This window comes from Mobula birostris, chromosome 11, assembly GCF_030028105.1.
Source record: "Mobula birostris isolate sMobBir1 chromosome 11, sMobBir1.hap1, whole genome shotgun sequence".
Taxonomy (NCBI): domain Eukaryota; kingdom Metazoa; phylum Chordata; class Chondrichthyes; order Myliobatiformes; family Myliobatidae; genus Mobula; species Mobula birostris.
This window is the reverse complement of record NC_092380.1, coordinates 48,079,543-48,097,044: the sequence shown is the minus strand read 5'-3', so window position 1 is coordinate 48,097,044 and position 17,502 is coordinate 48,079,543. Positions and strand designations below refer to the sequence as shown.

General features: G+C 44.8%; 1 protein-coding gene across 1 annotated transcript in view; it reads left to right on the top strand.

Moving 5' to 3' along the window:
• pamr1b (peptidase domain containing associated with muscle regeneration 1b) overlaps window positions 1-17,502 on the top strand; it is a 201,082-nt gene that overhangs the window by 110,726 nt on the left and 72,854 nt on the right. The window contains exons 2-4 of the mRNA XM_072272190.1: window positions 2,585-2,761; window positions 3,925-4,050; window positions 9,548-9,662. Coding sequence (XP_072128291.1) covers window positions 2,585-2,761; window positions 3,925-4,050; window positions 9,548-9,662 — 418 coding nt within the window. The remainder of the gene's footprint in view (window positions 1-2,584; window positions 2,762-3,924; window positions 4,051-9,547; window positions 9,663-17,502) is intronic.

Sequence of the window (17,502 nt, the reverse complement as noted above, 5' to 3'; positions counted from 1 at the left end):
TGAGCTGCCCACCACGGCTGATAGGCTTCCTCTGTCTGAAGCAACAGGTTTTAAGGCACCAGTAACCCACCTTTTCCCCTGTCAGTAGAAACGGTTCCTTCACATGTGGATTTTGTTGTCAGAGGCTGTTTGAGGTGTATGCCATTGGGAGCATTTACTAGGTAGTGGGACCTTATCTCCATTACCTCCTCCAGCTATGACAACCTTAAGGAGCCTTTTTATTGTACCAATAGATCTTACCCTTACAGGTTTAGCCTTCTTTAAGACTGAGTCTCACCACATGGATTCCTATTAACATTGATTGCTGCAGAGTGATGTCCGTCTATTTTGGCATAATCACTCTCCAGGAACAGGCAAATTTGGTTTAACCCCCTGAACCTATTCTACCAACCTCAGAAATAGCCGTTAATCTACTCTCCCAAAGAAAATCAAATGTCAGCACTGGAGGTTTTAAATGACCAATAAAATCCACTATTATGTCTTTCTGTTTGTCCGTATGAAAAACAGTGTTTCCAAATGAAATGCGGACTTCACTTTTCAGGGTGGAACCACTGCCTCTGAATGTCACACTAGAATATTTCCTTTTTTAAACAAACTACAAAAGCTTATTTACACAACAAATACACAAAGTACAAACATTAAGTATTTACAAAACAGTGAATAATAAATTCAAATTAAAATATGATTACGTTCTACCGTTTATAAAATAGTCAATTCCCTGGGGGGGCCCGCTGTTCCCGGAATTATATTTTTACAAAACTATGAAAGTTTATTTACATTACAAATATACAAGGTACAGACATTCAGTATATACAAAACAGTGAGTACATTCAGATTAACGGCTAGTAGAGAATTAATACCCCAGGGGGCCCACCACTCCCGGAGGTCCCCCAGTGTGCCCTTTGCAACCGTATGCTCCCTCTCTAAGGACAGTCAGGCACCAATGTATCCTTGGAAAAGGGACATGCAGTCGGCCAGGATGGGTCCTTCCACTTTCCATTGCCTCAGACCCGAGAATGCCCGTAAATGAGGAGCGCGGGGCTGAAGTGCAACCAGAACCACAACAGCAGCCCCTTCAGAAACTCGAAGAGGGGCTGCAACCTCTGACATTCCGTAGGAGCATGGTGCACTGCCTCCTCCCGCCCACAGAATGGACAGGTGCACGGGGTGTCGGTGAACCTGCTGTACGGGACTGCCCAATACAACACCTTCCACGCCAGGTCCCCAGTGTACAGGGGAAGCACCCCTGTGTAAAGAGACTTCCACGGGGGACCCCCTCCGCTGCCAGATGGTAACACGGACCGCCAAAGGGGAGTCAGGCTGGCAGATGAAGGCAAGGGAGTGAAAGGTGTGCAGGAATAGCCCATACACGAAACACGTTGGAGTGTCATGGTGGGCATCCCCGTGAGACAGCTCACGTTGTACACGACCCTCTCCACTTCCCTGAGTCTCTTCGACACCGACCCTGATAGGATTGGGGGGCTAGCTCCCCTCGCTGCTAGAGCACCCTGAATGGACGGGATGAGATGAGACCTCATACCCTCAACAGCTCTTGGTAAAGCCGAGGCCGTTCCCTCAAAGCGGCACGGCGCGGCAGACGCTGTTGGCTGGGAGCCCCGTGCCCTCGGTGGAGAAAGTGCATGGCCAGCACACGCCATCTCGGAGGGTGCTCACTGTACAGGAGGCACCACAGGGTCCTGATGCCAGCTGGGTGAGCACACACACAAATGACTGACCACTCTCTGCGACTGGAGGTCACAGGACCGCACACAGACCCAACGGCCGGTTGTCCACCAGCCTCTTCTGGGTCCTGGAGACGAAAGAAGCGGGCGGCACTAACGTAATCAGATGGTACAGATCAGCTTGGCGACCAGCTGATTTATAACTAATGCCTTCCCTGGTATCAGATTGCCCGAAGGAGGCCTAACCAGCGTCCCAGCCAGGCAGAGCCCCTTGTCTCCAAATCCAGCCAGGCCTTCTCCATCGAGCTCAGGTGGACCTCCCCGAGTAGAGGAGATGTGTGGTGCTTCACGCAAAAGGTCTCGACCCCTCCGGTAGGAAGTACGCCTGCCACTGACCCACCCAGAGGCCCGCACACTTTTCCCAGTTGACCCGGCCGCGAAGACCTGCTGCAGTCTCGCACCCTCTGCAAGTCGACAGGTCAGTGACCACTAGGAGGCCGTCACCGGCGTCAACCGAAAGGGCAGCCTCCATGTCTGGTTTGCGTCGAACCAAACCCGTTAACCTGTTACGGAGCAGGCACAGCAATGGCTCCACACGGGGCACCCCTGATGTATCTCCTCCCGAAGCTCAAGAGCATTGCCAAAGGACCCATTAACCTTAACAAGGCACTCCATAGCAATGTACAACAGTCGGACACGGGCCACATAACGGGGCCCAACATTTTGTTGTTCCTTTTCGCGCCTTGTGGCGCATTGGGTGCCTTTTTTTTGCCTGATACATCCTCCTCATCCAGAAGGTATCAATCTGTAGCAAACTGTCATTTACACCTATTACTATAACATAAAGGACCATTTAATGTGACACATATTAACAGTCTCTGTCCTTTTTCTTCCACTTCCAGGATATACTCTCATCAACGAGGACTGCCCAGGGGCAGAGTGGAATATCATGTGTCGGGAATGCTGTGAGACAGATCAGATTGAGTGCACCTGTCCTGGAAAACAGGACGTTGTGGGCTACTCTGTCCCGTGTTGCCGTAATGAGGAAAATGAATGCGACTCTTGTCTGATTCATCCAGGTAAGGCTGAGTTTCCCAGTGCATTGAGAATGATCGTCTAGCCATTAGTTGATTTGTAACACACACCCCGCAAAAAAAACCAGTTGTGAAAGATTTGTAAATCTTTCCAATCCATGTACCTGCCCAACTATCATTTAGAAATTGTAATCGTATCTACCTCAACGAATTCCTCTGGCAGCTCATTCCACATACATACCAACATTTGTGTAAAAGAAAAGTTACATCTCAAGTTTCTATTCAATCTTTCCCCTTTCACCTTAATCCTATGCTCTCCAGTTTTTGATTCCCCAACCCTGGGAAAATGACAGGTTGTATTCACCCTGTCCAAGCCCCTCATGTGAGAGAAGATTGTACTTTATAATGCTTTTCTGACTCTCCATGTTAGACTCACACATATTACGCGGTCAGTTGTAGCAGATTACGGAAAGCGGTTAGTGTCAGAAATGGTCAACATAGTGGCAAGCCTTTCAGCCCAAGGAGCTCTGCTGCTCCGTATCCATCATGAGTTTCACAATTTCTTACCCTCAGCACCCTTTTTGAAAACAATCCTCTCTGTAAAGATAAATTTCCTTCACTTCTCCCCGTCTCCTCCCTCTCTTCCTCCCTCAACCCCTCTCCCTCCTCTCCCAAATCTAGACCTCACAATCTAGCTCATTCTGTCCTTATTATCTGTCTACACTGCACTTTGTAGCTGTAGCACTTTATTCTGCATTCTGTTATTGATTTCCCTTGTACAACCTCAATGTACAGATGTGATGAGATGATCTGTATGGATTGCATGCAAAACAGAGTTTTTCACTGTACCTCAATACACATGACTATAAAAAATATCAATTAATTTACCACCTTCCCTTTCCTCTTCTATATATGTGCACTTTGTTCCAAGTTGTACAATCATGCAATTTTTAGCTCTTCATAAACAACCTCTATCTAATCATCAAATGGCCTATGTTCTAAAAACCACTGACCACTTCTTTGGGTCTTTGCACTTATTTTTTTCTATATCAGGAAGCATCTGCACCGTGATTTATTTATTGGCATAACCCCTCAACATTTCTCATGCAGTACAACTCCAGACTTTATTCTCTTCAGATCCCTGACTCAAGCTTCAGATGAGGTGATGTCCCAGAGCAAATTTTGAATGTTGTCTGTTTTTGTTGCAGGGTGTGTCATCTTTGACAACTGCAAGAAGTGTAACAATGGCTCCTGGGGAACTCTGGATGATTTCTACATCAAAGGGGCTTACTGCTCTGAATGCCACACTGGCTGGTCAGGAGGAGACTGTCTTAGTAAGTGATGTTGAGGACACCTTGTATTCATCTTACATCTGGCTACCATTCTGAAGGAAAAGGGTTGTGTCCATAACGAACTCGGAATGCTAATGAGACATTGCATTTGGAACTTCCACAAGGCCATTGCACGAGTACCTTGCAATTCTATCACTGAGGTGCACAAGCTCCTGACAATCACATAAATGAAAAGCAAGTACAGTGAGGGTGAAGTAAAGAATACTGAATGCTGGGAATATTCAGGAGGTCAGGCAGCCTTCATAGAGGGAGGAATAGAGTTGGAGAGCAAGATTCTGCTTTCTGACTGTCAGCTAGAACGGGAAAGGTCAGGGACATAACAGGTTTGTCGGATCCTTATTATTTTTCTGATCCTTAATGGGTGGTCTAGAATGGTGAGGAGTCTTAATTTTTTACAGTCCTTTAATTTTAAAGCTTAAACAAGGATACAGACATTTGAAACTAAGTGAAGAGCTGAGAGACAGAGATTCAAGAAAAAGAAAAAATGGAGCCTCTGAAAAATCCATCACCTTTATAATCCAGATAACAGAAATCCTTTGGATATAAATAAACCAATCAATGGTTGTGCAATCATAGCACATGGGTAATGTGCTAACACTTAGCCAATGAAAAATGAGAAAGGTGATGAACTATTATGTAACTGCGATACTGCTTCCTGCCAGTAAGTGGGGACGAACCAGCACGTACTATGGAAAAATATGTGAGTTTGTTAAAGTACAAATCATGATTGAACTACGACTTTAGTCTTACATTAATTCATCTAGTATCTTATAAAAAGTATTAACACAATGGATTCCAACAGGCTTTAAATAAATAAATAATGTGCACATGTGCCGGTCGTGCATACAGCCTGTTACAGTCGCTCCATCTAGTTTTCTTACTTTTCTTACTTTTTAAACTTTTTAAACTTAGGTTATTTGTTGTATTTTTTTTCACGGTAGCACGTTGAAGCTGCACCCTCTCTAACATGCTGGTGGAGAGAGTTTTATTTGGGTTTTTAGCACTGGAAATAGTTACATTCGGACACGTCTCATTAGCGGGGCAGCAGTATGGTCGCATTGTTTATTCCAGGGACCAGCTGATTGCGCTTATGCCGGCCGGTTTAGAGAACAGAGCGGTGGACACCCCGGCTGAAATCTGGATTTTTAATCAATTTCCCCCGGGATCAATAAAGTATGACTATGACTATGAAATTCAGAAGTCACGAAAAGAGGAAGTAGGGATAATGGGGAAGATCAGTGATCAAGAGGAGGAAGAATGTATTAAATAATGAAAAGTATGATGGTGCAGGGCGAAAATGGCTGGTAATGTACGGAAGCATGGAGTTACTGGGAAGCCCACGTGACTGGTGTCTCTGTCCCTTTGTCTCAAGAGACCAGTCTACATCCCTGGTTATTGGTTCCTGTGGGCTGTATATATAATCCCATGCAACCTCAGTATAAATGCCTGAGCTCCCAACACTTCCATGGGCTTTCAGATCTTAAGGTCTCGATGTCCATTTCTAGGATCAAATATGTGTATAAATCTCAACAGATCTGTCTGGTTTTTGGGATTTCAGTGCCCTGTCCTCCTTGATGCCAGCATTTATTTGTCCCTGTCTCTGACTGATTTTGTGATGTCTCTGACTGATTTTGTGATCTTCCCACTCATGATGTCCTCACCCCAAGTTTAAAATCTAAGTGTGTCATTCCTGCATTCTGAGATGAGAGGAAACTCTTCATTGTAGAATATATCATTTTCTAGGTGTGGATTATATCTTGGGTAACCAAACATTTAGAAACTGGAGTGTCTAGTTGTATCTACTTCTCATGCTTGCTGCTTAAAGTATTGACCTGCTTCTCACTTAGGAACTGATATTGTTTCAGTGTTGTTTTCAGCTCCTGCCCCTCAAGTTAGCCTGTTACTTTCTCTTAAACCCCACCCTGCCTGATCAGTCTGTTCCAGATTTGCGTGTTGTCCAGATTCTTTCTGCCTGATGAGTCTCCTTACATGAAAATGCAGATTCACCCATGCCAAATTATGCAATGAATTTTTCTCCCCTCTTATTTACTTCAGTGTTTGTTAAACTTTGTATTTTGCTAACATAGAAACATAGAAATCTACAGCATATTTCAGGGCCTTTGGCTCATGATATTGTGCCGACCATGTAACCCATTCTGGAAACCGTCTAGAATTTCCCTACCGCAAAGCCCTCTAGTTTTCTAAGCTCCATGTACCTATCTAAGAGTCTCTTAAAAGACCCTATTGTATCCGCCTCTACCACCATCGCTGGCAGTGAATTCCACACACCCACTACTCTGTGTGAAAAACTTACCTCTGACATCCCCCTTGTACCTACTTCCAAGCACCTTAAAACTATGCCCCCTTGTGTTAGCCATTTCAGCCCTGGGAAAAAGCCTCTGGCTATCTACACGATCCATGCCTCTTATCATCTTCTACACCTCTATCAGGTCACCTCTCATCCTCCTTCGCTCCGAGGAGCAAAGGCCAACTTCACTCAGCCTATTCTCATAAGCCATGTTCTCCAATCCAGGCAATATCCTTGTAAATCTCCTCTGCACTCTTTCCTGTAGCGAGGAGACCAGAACTGAACTCAGTACTCCAAGTGGGGTGTAACTAAGGTCTTATAGATTTAACATCACCTCATGCTTCTTGAACTCAATCCCATGGTTGATGAAGGCCATCACACCATATGCCTTCTTAACAACACTGTCAACCTGTGCAATAGCTTTGAGTGTCCTATGGACATGGACCCCAAGATCCCTCTGATCCTCCACTCTGCCAGGAATCTTACCATTAATATTATATTGTCTTCAAATGTGACCCACTGAAATGAACCGCTTCACACTTATCTGGGTTGAATGCCATCTGCCACTTCTCTGACCAGTTCTGCATCCTATCGATGTCGCGCTGCAACCTCTCACAACCCTCCAGACTATCCACAACACCCCCAACTTTTGTGTCATCAGCAAACTTACTAACCCACCCTTCCACTTCCTCATCCAGGTCATTTATAAACATCACAAAGGGGGAGGGGTCCCAGAACAGATCCCTGCGGAACACCACTGGTCACCAACCTCCATGCAGAATACGAACCATCTACAACCACCCTTTGCCTTCTGTGGGCAAGCCAATTCTCGATCCACAAAGCAAAGTCTCCTTGATCTCATGCCTCATTACTTTCTGAATGAGCCTTGCATGGGGAACCTTATCAAATGCCTTACTGAAATCCATATACACTACGTCTACCTTGGTCAATATGATGCCCTAATTAAGGCTTTGGCTCATTCTTGTTAATATGCGACTGAATTTCTGTTCTCCTTCAGCTAGCCTGTTTCTCCTCTCCTACCACCAACTGTGAAACTGTTCTTGCACTTCCACACTAACTCCATTTCCTTTTCAATTTAAACTCTCAGGTTTTTACTCTTACTGGATGTGTTGGTCATAGGAACCAAGGATGTGCTGACTCTCCCAGGTTAAGCTATTTATCTGCATGTTACAGTTGTATAAATCTTTGGTTAGGCCTCACCTGGAGAGGCACAGATACAATAGACATAATCTTTCTCCCGGGGTGGAAATGTCAAGTACTAGGAGACATGCATTTACGGTGAGTGGAATTTTAAAGGGATTATGTGGGACAAGTTTTTTTCCTCAGAGTGGTTGGCACCTGGAACATCTGCCAGGGCAGCAGTAGAAGCAGATACAATACTGTGTGCTCAAGAGGCTGTTAGATGCTCACGTGAAAGGAGGGATATAGCTCATGTACAGGGAGAAGAGATTTAGTTTAACTCGGGATTGTGTTTGGTGCAGACATTGTGGATAGAGGGCCTGCTGTTCTGCTGTGCTCTACGTACATCCAGTCCCCTCGGTTGACGTCTCACTCGCATTTCCCTCAGTAAAGTTAGTACTCAGCATCCACGCCCTTTAGGTTATCTGGCCATTGCATTCACTTATTATAAAACTGGCACTCTGCTACGTGATACTCTAAGGCCTCTCCCTCTGGTTAAAATGACACACTCTTACCATACACCCTAGTGAAGCAGGTACTTTACATTCGTTTCCATTAGAGCATTAGAGACAGAATCAAGAGTAAGTTGGGTGGTCAGTGCTCACATCCAGTAAATTCTGCTTCTCACTTCTATGCCCAGTCCCCATCTGAAAACACTCAGTGGCTGCGGTCTGCATTGGAGTCTTGCAAAGATTTACAGCCCTCTGAGTAAAGGAGTTTTCCCTCATCTGCAAAACGCTCCCCATTCTAACTAGACATAAGTTTACTTATCCCATCAACTTGTCTCTGGTAACCACAGTATTGTTTATTTGGTTTCCCATAGATCTGGCAAATGATTTCTGTAATTCCGGTGATCAATCACTCGTCTCTATTCAGTTCAGCTTTCCAGGATAAATACTGATGAAAAATAACTGTATGAAGTAGTGAGCTAATAGGATCTCAACATGAGTTTTTTTTAAAAAGTGGAAACAGCTGGCAAAGTACTCAAACCCATAAATATTAAAACGAGAAGATGTAATTTGGGGTACTCAGAGATACGGTTGGGGAACAGTGAGACGGGAGTTAAGGGTGGGGGTAATGTAAGGAGGGGAGGGTGTCATAATGAGAAAGATGGGTAAAGTAGAGAAAAGTGAAGTTCAGAAGCAAGAGCAGTGTGATGGAAAAGTATGGTGGCTGGTGTAGTATGTGCATTTGATCTCCCACAACTGCAAAGGATGACAATCAACTATTCTTGAGAGGAAGGGAAGTATCACTCCGAGCAGAGCCCTATGAATTGTACGTCACTTCAAAGATAAAATTGAGCACCAAGCTGAGAAACTACATCTCGATGGTATGCAGTGAGGGATGATGGAGTTGGGATCTGCCAGTTCAGCGGTCAGATCGTGGCACTGGTGACAGGGTAGAGTGATGGTGTTAACAACTGGCTGCTGGGGACAGAGTCATATAGCACAGAAACAGACCCTTCGGCCCACCAAAACCGTGCTGCCCTTTTTGACCAAATAAACACGTAACTTTACGTGGTTCCAGATGGTGGAGTACATGCTTTAGACCTCTGTTTCACGCTGTCATGCTGAAACACAGCTCTCAGTGACTGTGGCAGCAGCTTCAGTTTGAATGGTGCATGGACGCCTGCCCAATGAATTTTGTACAAGTGATGTCCATATGTTGCAAACCAATTGCTGCCAATACACATTTGGTTCCTCTGTATTTGCAATGTATGTACAGGACTCAGAAGCAATCTTCTGTTGTTCCGTTAAGGAGCAGTAGACAATAGATTGCTTTGAGAAAATCACATTCTGGTTAAAATCTAACATGGATCTAGAACTATACAATAGAATTTCTGAGCTGTTACAGAAATGCAAATTGTGATCATTAGTTAAGTGTTGCTTAGTTTACAAGAGGGAAGAACACATGTTAAAATGTAAGTTATGCAGAACTCTGAAGAGCTTTGGTGCTTTTTTCTGTTTCTAGAATGTGGAGCTGTAATGAGTGCTTCAAGAGGACATATTATACTAGAAGGATATCCCAGCAACTCTCGCTGTGAATGGATGGTAACAGTGAATCCTAATTTTGCTATTGAGTTAAGGTAGGATGAATGTATTATATATAGCTTTGGACTTCTGTATTGTGTTCTAAGCTTTAATAAGCCTGAGTCTTTTATTCACTTCAGGATGAGATTTTCAATGTCAAGGCCAGCATTTATGTACTGAGCAAAACTCCCCCTGACAAGGTGGTGGCATCTGTCTTCTCAAACCACTGCAATTCTCCTGATGAAGCTACTCTCACGTTGCAGTTAGGGAGAGGGCTCCATGATGGTGATGTGAAGGTCCAGGTTCCTCCAAGCCAGTTAAGGCCATAAGTCCATAAGGTATAGAAGCAGAATTAGGACATTTGGCCCATCAAGTCTGCTCCACCATTTCATCATGGCTGATCCATTTCCCCCTCAGTGCCAATCTCCTGCCTTCTCCCCGTACCCTTTCATGCCCTGAATGACCAAGAATCTATTATATTCTGCTTTAAGTATATCCAATGTCTTGGCTTCCACAGCTGCCTGTGGCAACGAATTCCACAAATTCACCATTCTCTGGCTAAAGAAATTCCTCCTCATCTCCATTCAAAAAGAACGCCCCTGTATTCTGACGCTGTGTCCTCTGGTCCTTGGAAAAGCATCCTCTCCATATCCATTCTTTCAAGGCCTTTCAATATTTGATAGGTTTCAATGAGGTCTTTACTCAGTCTTTTGAATTCCAATGAGTACAGGCCCACAGCCATCAAATGTCCCTCATATGATCAGTCTTTCAGTCCTTGAATCATTTTTGTGAACCTCCTCTGGACCCTCTCCAATGTCAGCACATCCTTTCTTAGGTAAGGGGCCCAAAACTGTTCACAATACTCCAAGTGAGGCCTCACTAATGCTTTATTAAACCTCAACATTATCTCCTTGCTTTTATATCCTAATCCTCTTGAAATGAATGCTGACATCGCATTCGCCTTCCTCACCACCGACTCAACCTTCAAGTTAACTTTTATAGAATCCTGCACAAGGACTCCCAAGTTCCTTTGCACCTCAGATTTTTGATTTCATCTCCATTTAGAAAATAATCCATGCTTTATTTCTTCTAGCAAAGTGCATGACAATACGCTTCCTGACACTGTATTTCACCTGCCATTTCTTTGCCTATTCTCATCTGTCTAAATCCTTCTGTAGTCTCTCTACCTCCTCAAAACTACCTTCCCCTCTACCTATCCATGTATCATCCACAAACTGGGCTGTAAAGCCATCAATCCCATCATCCAAAACAGAAAATTCTTTGCAGATGCTGAGGTCAAAGCAACACTCACAACACACTGGAGGAACTCAGCAGGTCGGGCAGCATCCGTGGAAACGAACAGTCAACATTACGGGCCGAGACCCTTCGTCAGGACTGAAGAGGGAAGGGGCAGAGGCCCTATAAAGAAGGTCGGGGGAGGGTGGGAAGGAGAAGTCTGGTAGGTTCCAGGTGAAAAACCAGTAAGGGGAAAGATCAAGGGGTGGGGAAGGGGAACCAGGGAGGTGATAGGCAGGAAAGGTGAAGAAGGAATACGGGAAAGCACAATGGGTAGTAGAAGGAGGCGGAACCATGAGGGAGGTGATAGGCAGCTGGAGGAGGGGCAGAGTGAAATAGGGATAGGGGAAGGGAGGGGGAGGGAATTCCCGGAAGTTGGAGAATTCTATGTTCATACCAAGGGGCTGGATACTACCTAGACGGTATATGGCTCCTCCAACCTGAGTTTAGCCTCATCATGGCAGTAGAGGAGGCCATGTATGGACATATCCAAATGGGAATGTGAAGCAGAGTTGAAGTGGGTGGCAACTGGGAGATCCTGTCTGTTGTGGCAGACGGAGCGGAGGTGCTCGACAAAGCGATCCCCCAATCTGCGTGTTGTGAGAATTCCATCATCCAAATCATTGTCATATAACATAAAAAGAATCGGTCCCAACACAGACCCCTGTGGAATATCATTAGTTACCGGCAGTCAACCAGAAAAGGCTCCCTTTATTCCAGTTTGCTTCCTGCCAATCAGCTAATGCTCCATCCATGCTAATATCTTTCCTGTAACGCCATGGGCTCTTAACTTGTGCCTCACGTGTGGCACCTTGTCAAAGGCCTTCTGAAAATCAAAGTAACAATATCCATCAGTTCTCCTTTGTCTATCCTGCTTGTTATTTCTTCAAAGGCTTCTAAGAAATTTGTCAGGCAAGACTTTCCCTTAAGGAAACCATGCTAAATATGGCTTATTTTATCACGTGTGTCCAAGTACCCTGAAACCACATCATTAACATTCGATTCCAACATCTTCCCAACAACTAAGGTCAGATTAAATGGTCTATAATTTCTAGGAAGAGGTGCAGTCGACATTTCAGGCCGAGACCCTTCGTCAGGACTAACTGAAGGAAGAGTGAGTAAGAAATCTCTTACTAACTCTTCCTTCAGTTAGTCCTGACGAAGGGTCTCGGCCTGAAACGACAACTGCACCTCTTCCTAGAGATGCTGCCTGGCCTGCTGCGTTCACCAGCAACTTTGATGTGTGTTGCTTGAATTTCCAGCATCTGCAGAATTCCTGTTGTTTGGTCTATAATTTCCTTTCTTCTCTCTCTCTCTCTCTCTCTCTCTCTCTGAAGAGTGGAGTGACATTTACAATTTTCCAGTCCTCTGGAAGCATGGCAGAGTCCAGTGATTCTTGAAAGATCATTACAAATGCCTCCACAATCTCTTCAGCCACCTTTTTCAGAACCCTGGGGTGTAGGCCAACTGGTCCAGGTGACTTATCTACCCTCAGACATTTCAGTTTCACAAGCACCTTCTCCCTAGTAATGGCAACTTCACTCACTTTTGCCCCGACTCCCTCTAACTTCCAGCATACTGCAAGAGTCTTCCACAGTGAAGACTGATGCAAAATATTTATTCAGTTCGTCCATTGTTATTCCTTGTTCCCCATTACTACCTCTCCAGCATCATTTTCCAGCATTCCAATATCTATTCTTACCTCTCTTTTACTGTGGAAAAAAACTTTTGATATCCCCTTATATATTATTGGCTTCCTTACCTTCATATTCCTTCCTTTCCTTCTTTATGACTTTTCTTTAGTTGCCTTCTGTTGGTTTTTAAAAACTTCCCAATCCTCCAACCTCCCACTGATTTTTTTGCTCTATTATATGCCCTCTCGTTGGCTTTTATGTTGGCTTTGATTTCTCTCATCAGCTATGGTTGCATCATCTTGCCTTTAGGATACTACTTTGGAATGTATCTATCCTGTCCCTTACAAGTTGCTCCCAGAAATTCCAGTCATTGCTGCTCTGCCATCATCCTTGCTAATGTTCCCTTCCAATCAATATTGGCCAGCTCCTCTCTCATACCTCTGTAATTCCCTTTACTCTGCTGTTCTACTCATACATCTGACTTTAGCTTCCCCTTCTTAAACTGCAGGATGAATTCTATCATATTATGATCACTGGGCACTGGGGGTTCCTTTACCTTAAGCTCTCTAAGCAATTCCAGTTCCTTGCACAACATCGAATCCAGAATAGCTGATGCCCTGGTGGGCTCACCACGGGCTGCTCTAAAAAGCCATCTTGTAGGCATTTTACAAATTCCCCCTTTTGTGATCCAGCACCAACCTGATTTTCCCAATCTATCTAAATTGAAATCCCTCATGACTATTGTAACATTGCCCTTTTGACATGCATTTTCAATTTCTCATTGTCATTTGTAGACTACATCTTTACTATTGTTTGGAGGTATGTATATAACACCCACCAGGGTCTTTTTACTCTTGCTGTTTCTTAGCTCTGACACAATGATTGTACACTTTCCAGTCCCATGTCATCTCTTTCTAATGATTTGATTTCAATTTTACCTACAGAGCCACCCCACCCACTCAGCCTACCTGCCTGTCGTTTCAATACAATGTGTATCCTTGGATGTTAAGTTCTCAGCTATTATCTTCAGCCATGATTTAGTGGTGCCCACAATGTCATTTATGTCAATCTGTAACCGTGCTACAGGTTCATCTACTTTATTCCATATACTGCATGCATTTAAATATAACACCTTCAGTTCTGTATTCATCACCCTTTTCTATTTTGTCCTCCTTTTTACATTGCAACTCATCACTATTTTCAACCTCTGCTTGCTAGCTCTCTCCCTACACACTGCCTTTGTTTGTAAACCATCTACCCTATCCTCAACCCTATCACTTCGGTTCCCATCCTCCTGCCAAATTACTTTAAGCCCACCCGAGCAACTCTAACAAACCTGCCTGTATGGATATAGGATCCCCTGGGTTCAGGTGTAACCTGTCCCTTTGTATGCTCTCCAGAAGAGATCCCAATGATCCAGAAATCTGTAGCTTTCCCTGTGCACTAGTTCTTCCGCCATGCGTTCACCTGCCTATCATGCTATACATACCCTCACTGCCATGTGGTACAGGCAGCTATCCAGAGGTTATTACCCAGGAAGTCCTGCTTTTCAGCTTCCTACCTAGCTCCCTAAAATCTCTCTTCAGGACCTCCTCACCTTTCCTACATATATCATTGGTGCCACTATGTGCCAAGACTTCTGGCTGCTCACCCTCTCCTTTTAGAATGCCATGGACCTGATCCGAGACATTCCTGACCTTGGCACCATGGAGGCAACATGCCATCCTGGTGTCTCTATCGCGTTCACAGAATCTTGTCTCTCCTTTTCCAACTATGGAATCTCCTATTACTACTGCAGTCCCCTTCGCCTCTCTTCTCTTCTGAGCCACAGCCCCAGAGACCCAGTCACTGAGGCGTCCCCTGATAAGTCATCCCCCTCAACAGTATTCAAAGTTGTGTATTGCCTTTCCTTCTCCTGACAGTCACCCACTTACCTGCCTCCTGCAGCCTCAGGGTGACTACCTCCCTGTAGCTCCTATCTGTTACCCTTTCTCAGTCTCCTGTTTGAACTGAAGGTCATCGAGCTGCAGCTCCGGCTCCTTAACACATTCTCTGAGGAGCTGCATCTCAGTGCACCTGGTGCAGGTGTAGTTACTCGGGAGACTAGATGTCTCCCAGAATATCCACTGAATATTACAATAGCCCCTGGAGCCATTCTCACCACACTAACTGTGCCCTAACAGAGAAGGAATGAAGAATAAAGGAGAAGAAACTTACCAGATAGTTACCTCACCCAGGCCTGATGAGCCAAAGTCGCTCCAACTCTGGCCCATTCGCACAGCGGCCATTCCAACAGTGGCTGCTCTGCTTGCACCTGCCTTATTTTTATTCACCATCTCCGACACATCCTATTCACTGACATGGGGCAGTTCAACTCTGAAAACTGCCGCAAAGTGCTGCCTTTTTCAAATCTGGGCTGCAGTCCTAAATGAAATTGCTGCTGCTTCTTGCTGATTGGGCGCAGTCCAACAGTTTAGTGTGTGACTTGGAGAGGAGCTTGCCAAGAATGTTCCCAAGAACGCTATCCTTGTCAATTCTTGGAGATGAAGGGTGTGGATTTTGGAGATGTCATTGAACTGGGCTGGGAGAGTAACTGCCGTGCATTTTGTAGGTGGAGGGACTGAGAGCTCTTTCTGGGAGATAGAAGAATACCAGTCAAGCGGTCCACTTGTCATGCTTCTTGTGTGTTATTGGAACGGCACTTGTCCAGGCTCTCCCACTCCTGACTTGTGGCTTGTAGATGGTAGAAAGGCTTAGGGGTGCCAGGAAGTGAGTCACCATCAAATTGTATCAATCATTCACCCAGGATATTGAGGGTGGAAGACTTCACTGATGGCAATGCCTCTCAAAGTGAAGAATGTGTGGTCAGAAGTATTTTCTGTTTCCCATTCTTGTGAATGTTACCTGCGGCTTACTAGTTGTATATGGATATGGTCCTAGGCTTACTGCATGCAGGACATGGGCTGCTTCTTTTGTTGAGGATTGTTGAATGGAACTGAACGTCATGCAATCATCCGTGAACATCTCCACATAGTTGAAAGGCCTAGATGGAATGGATGGGGGGAGGATGTTTCAAATACTGGGAGAGTGTAGGACCAGAGTACACAGCCTTAGAATAGAAGAACATCCCTTGAGAACAGATATGAGGTTGAGCTTCTTCACAGATTGGTGAATCTGTGGAATTCATTGCTCTAGACTGTTGTGGAGGCCAAGTCATTGGGTATATTTATAAATAAAGATTGAGGAGGTCCTGATTGGTTAAGGGTGTCAAAAGTTACAGGGAGAATGGGGGTTGAGGGGAAAATAAATCAGCCATGATTGAATGATGGAGCACACCCGATGAGCTGGATGGTCTAAGTTCTGCTCCTATGACATGTAATGGAAGGAGGATGGTTGGGATCAGGATGTTGCTTTGTGGAATTCTGTGATATCAATGAGTATCACTCTTGCTTCACCTCTGGAGTTCTGTTCTTTGGTCTGTAATTGGATGTGATGAAGTCTGAAGCTAAGTGTTCATGACAAAATCCAATACGGTGCATCGTAGAGCCCATTCCATTGCTTTGCTGATAGAATGTAGAATCTTAAAGTGTAGGAACGGGCCCGTAAGCCTGCAATATCTGGCTGAACACCATGCCACTTTTCACTGAACGTGGTCCGTTCACCATGAATTGCCACGTGTTGTCTAAGTACCTCTCAAATGTTACTATTGTATCTGCTTCCACCACCTCCCCAGCAGTGTGTTGCAGGCACCTAACATGCTACTTAAGAATGAAACTTGCTTGTAAACTTTACCCTTTCACCTTAAAGTTCTGTCCTCCAGTACTTGATGTTTTTATACATTTATTACTTATTGATGGAGATAAAGTGTGGAGCAGGCCCTTCCAGCCCTTTGAGCCTTGCTGCCCAGCAACCCCTGATCTAACCCTGACCTAATCACAGGACGATTTACAGCGACCAGTTAACCTACCAACTGGGACGTCTTTGCACTGTGGGGGGAAACTGGAGCACCTGAAGGAAACCCAGGCGGTCATGGGGAGAACAACAGACAACGGAGGGAACTTACATGTGGGGTAAAAAACTCTGACGATCTACCCTATCTACGCTTCTCATAATTTTATCAACCCTCAGTGCTCGATGCTCCAGAGAAACAGCCTGAGTTTGTTCTACCTCTTCTTATAGTTCGTACTCTCTAATCCAAGTAGCATCTTGGTGAGCTTCTTCTGCACCCTCTCCAAAAACTCCTGATTCTATCCTACGGCAACCAGTGTCACACATAATCCTCCAAATACGGCCTGACCAAAGTTTCATACAGCTGCCCGACTTTACACACAACACCCGATTTAAGAAGGGAAACATACTGTACACCTTCTTTACCACCCCATACACTTGTGTTGCCATTGTGTTCCATTGTCCATGGAACTCCAGGATTTCTCTGTATATCAATGCTCCGAAGAGTCCCGACATTTACATTTGACCTCCCAAATCCAACCCCTCACATTTGTCCAGATTGAACTCCAGCTGCTATTTCTCTGTCCGCATTTTCAAACTGGTCTGTATTCTGTTGATTGAGAGTGAACTGACCAGGGTAATTTGATTAGATTTGTCCTTTTTGTGGACACAACAAACCCAGACTATTTTCCACGTTGTTAGGTGAACCCAGTATTGTAACTGTATTGGAGCAGCTTTGCTGGAGGCACAGCTCTGGCTGTAGAGAAAGCTTTCAACACCATGGCCATGGTAATTCTTCTTGACCATAGCGTTCTGAGTGCTGGATGCCCTCATCACTCAATCTCAATCATTGAGTGATATCATGTGAAGGGGACCAGATTGGTTGAAGATTGATTTCAGTAATGATGGTGACTTCAGTAGGAGGAGGAGAGGGATCTTCAGCTTAGGCTCTGAATGCTTCAGTTTTGTGGTTTCAATCGTGTGTTGTGAATTTGTTCTGGAGATCTTCCTTGTTCTT